The sequence below is a fragment of the Olea europaea genome, unplaced genomic scaffold, assembly GCF_002742605.1.
Source record: "Olea europaea var. sylvestris unplaced genomic scaffold, O_europaea_v1 scaffold3300, whole genome shotgun sequence".
NCBI classification, from domain to species: Eukaryota; Viridiplantae; Streptophyta; class Magnoliopsida; order Lamiales; family Oleaceae; genus Olea; species Olea europaea.
The window spans coordinates 59,843-63,599 of NW_019251931.1; the positions used below are offsets into that span (position 1 = coordinate 59,843).

Here is a 3,757-nt window from a genome sequence, read left to right on the forward strand (position 1 = left end):
CGAGTTCTTAGTGACGACATAGGAAGTACTATTGCTTGGCCAAAGAGCTGCATTAGACTTATTTGACGAAGGTACTTTATAAATTTCTAAATTTTTTTCATTTACGTATTTGTCATTAAACATGTTTCAAGAGTGGCTATATATGTTTGCATACACAAGTCTACAACCTTGAATGTGGAAGTTTGTTCATGGCATTACTAATGAGTGCACAATGGCTTCTCTTAAAAATGAAATTGATCTTATTTTTAAAAATCAATCAAGTTTTAATTATGAGCTTGTATTCTTGAGTGTGTGATTCAATTTTTTCTTTAAATGACATAAATCTGCTGCTATATACGTTGAATGAGTATAGACTGGTTATGTAAAAAGAATGAATATAGTTGTGTCTTAAAAAGCTTTAAATGACATTGTATTGTTTCTAAATTGCTTGCTCTTTTTGATTAATTTGTTGTTATATTCTTTCTTTCTTGCAGTTACATGGAGCTGAAGTGAGTTCGAAAATTTCTTTTGTGCTTGTATCGTCTTGGATCTCGTCTATGTAAAAAGATTTGGCTGGGACTCGTTAGAAGCTTCGGTTATGAATCGTTTACATAACTTTTAGACATTTTTCATAGTTCTTTGGTTAGATGGTGTATATTTTTGAATTGAAGTATTTATTATGTTTTGATGAAGTAATATCGCATATCGGATCATGTTTATTGGCTTAAATGAAGCACTTTTAATTTTTTGTTGGCTTAAGGTACTTGTGCGTAGATAGTAAAAATATGTTTTTAATTCACAGGTTTAATTGGCAGAAAAAATGTAAAATAATTGATCAGAAAAATAAAAATGACATTTATGACAAACTCCAGTTTCGGCAACGTGCAAGAGCACGTTGCTGAAACTTGGTTTCGTTGCAAGTTAGAGCACGTTGCCGAAACCCCGCTTCGGCAACGTGCATTGCACGTTGCCTAAACCCAGTTTCGGCAACGTGCTCTTGCACGTTGCCGAAGCGGTTCTTCGGCAACGTGCAATGCACGTTGCCGAAACTCTTCGCTCTATGGCAACGTCTCATCCCACAACAGACGCCTGAACGTTGCCATAAGTCTACGGCAACGTTTTCTGCCTGCTGCCAAAAGTGGTTTTTGGTGTAGTGATACTATCAAATAATGCTACGAACACACTTTTATTTATGGTTAAAATTAATTGTTTGCTTTAAATAATTTAGATTTTAATCCATATAATACATGGGCATATGTCTAAGCCATTTCTTGTAAGATTGATATGACCTTGATATAATAAGTTAAAGACATGCTGTGGTTGCTAAACATGTAATGACTTTAGATCTTTTGATAGATCTAATAAAAACCAAACACAATTGAGAAAAATGATTTTTACATATGTAAAGTTAATATTTAGAACTTAACTTAGATTCACGCAATGCCTAAAATTTTCATTTCTATCTTGCTTGGACCTACCAGACTCGCCACTTCCAACATGAACTAGGAGGGCAAGTCCTCTCTCTATCCATTTTTTCTTAGTCATCCATGAGTTAATGTCTCGTTCTGTTCTTGTCATGACTTAATGTTTTGTCTTTCTCTTCCATGACTCGTGGCTTATATTTTGCCAGACACATATGACCAAGTGAAAAAATCAAATGAATATTATCAAGCATAATTCTAAAGCTGCTAAGTCTTATTGAATTAGAAACATAAGCTCCACATTATCTTTTTATTAGATTAGTAGAAAAAAATATAATGTAATTTATATACTGTTCGGAGGTATCCTCTTAATGTTCTTGTTACTCTAATTAAAGTTAATGCGTTAGACAATTTTCTTGCTTTGCGATAACTAAATTACTTGACTTTTAATTTTTATGTTCAAATACTACCAAGTAATGTTACGAACACTCTTTTTTATTTATAGTCCAAAGAAGAAGTAAAGAAGAACAAAAAGATATTAGAGTCATTCGAGGGAATTTAAACCTCTCAAATGATCAACAAGAGATATGCATTTTCTTTCTCAGATTATGAATCCTGATCTATTATTTTGCCCTCTTAAATTAAATAGAGAAGTTTGTTTTGTCCTAATGCTTAGGGTACGTTTTGTTTGGACTTTTTGTACGTGTAAATGTCCAACAAAGACTATTCTAGGTTTTAATTTTACAAATACGTGTTTTTATTTCTACAGTTGGATTATTTTTTGTTCGATAAACAAATAATTCCATGCTTCATTGGCTATATATAATCCCACATGTTTTGCTACATTTTGCATCACTTGGTGAAATAACTTCTTGAAGCAAAGCAAAAATGGCCAAGTTTCTACACTTTCTCCTTTTATACATTGTGGTAACAATGTTACTATATTCATCTCAAGCCCAAAACTCCCAGCAAGACTATCTAGACGCCCACAACGCTGCACGTGCCCAAGTCGGGGTTGGACCTATGACATGGGACGATAATGTAGCAACCTTCGCACAAAACTATGCCAATCAAAGGATTGGTGACTGCAATCTCATCCACTCTAGCAACCGACCCTATGGAGAGAACCTTGCAAAGGGTAGTGGAGATTTTACTGGCCGGGCGGCAGTGGACTTGTGGGTGGCTGAGAAGGGCAATTATGACCCAAGCTCAAATTCTTGCATTGGAGGAGAGTGCCTCCATTACACACAAGTAGTGTGGCGTAACTCAGTACGCCTTGGATGCGCTAGAGTCCAATGCAATGATGGATGGTGGTTTGTTTCTTGCAACTATGATCCCCCCGGCAATATTGTTGGCCAACACCCTTACTAAGGCTATTGTTGGTAAACTGAGATAAAAAAGATTGAATAGGATAGTCAATTATCCTGTTCAATCATATTTATCAATTTCAAAAACCACGTAACACAAATATGATATCGTAGTTCGTAACTCTACTTTCAATAATGATAAAGTTAAATAATTGTACGGGTTGCGGAAATAATAATTGCGTGTCCTGTGTATCTCAAAATCCTGAAGTTTATTCATATAAATTATATTGTAATATTATCCTTGGATATGGAATGAATAAATGTATTTGCTTCCATTTTTATTACGTTTTGTGCTAAATAAATAAGAAATTGTTATGAAACTAAGAGAATACAAGAACAAGGGATAACAGAGTCAAAAGTCTTATGTGTATTTTGTTGAGAACCAATGCTCCATATTCATATATCAGGATAATTATATTCATACCACAAGTTTTATTTTTTGCACCACATTTTAATTGCACCTAAGGATCTTAATCATCGCTCATTATAGCACTTATACTCCTAACAAGTTTTATATCATTTTTATCCTCAAGCTTTTAATTAGTTAACACATTTTGAGCATGTTTGATTTGGATTAAAACCTGATTTAATTCAAGTCAAAGTCAAACAATAAATATTAATCATATCTTTTATGAGTCCCACAACTTTTTAACTATACATTTCAAAAACTTTTATCACAATCCACTATAAAATCTAATTTTATGAGTCCCACAACTTTTTAACCATATATTTCAAAAACTTTTATCACAATCCACTATAAAATCTAATTTTAGTCCCAATCAAATACCCTCAAAGTATTTTGTAGCAATTTTATGTCCAAAGTCCGTTGAGATAGCGTAAAACAACTTTTTTTTTTTTTTTATCATATGTTTAATAAATAAATAATGCGAAAAATATTTTTTTCTTCATTTCAAACCATTAAAATAAAATATTTTGATATAAATCATCATTAGCGACGAGACATACTAATTAGTAGAAGGTTGAAGATAA

General features: G+C 32.8%; 1 protein-coding gene across 1 annotated transcript; it reads left to right on the plus strand.

Moving 5' to 3' along the window:
• The first annotated feature begins 2,234 nt into the window (after positions 1 to 2,234).
• LOC111385824 (pathogenesis-related leaf protein 6-like) lies at positions 2,235 to 3,048 on the plus strand. The gene has a single exon (XM_023010243.1). The coding sequence runs from the start codon at positions 2,289 to 2,291 to the stop codon at positions 2,769 to 2,771; it is 483 nt and encodes a 160-aa protein (XP_022866011.1). The 5' UTR covers positions 2,235 to 2,288; the 3' UTR covers positions 2,772 to 3,048.
• Positions 3,049 to 3,757: the final 709 nt, after the last annotated feature.

Bases quoted from the DNA above. Each gene is read 5' to 3' on its own strand.
- LOC111385824 (XM_023010243.1), top strand. From the start codon at position 2,289: ATGGCCAAGTTTCTACACTTTCTCCTTTTATACATTGTGGTAACAATG.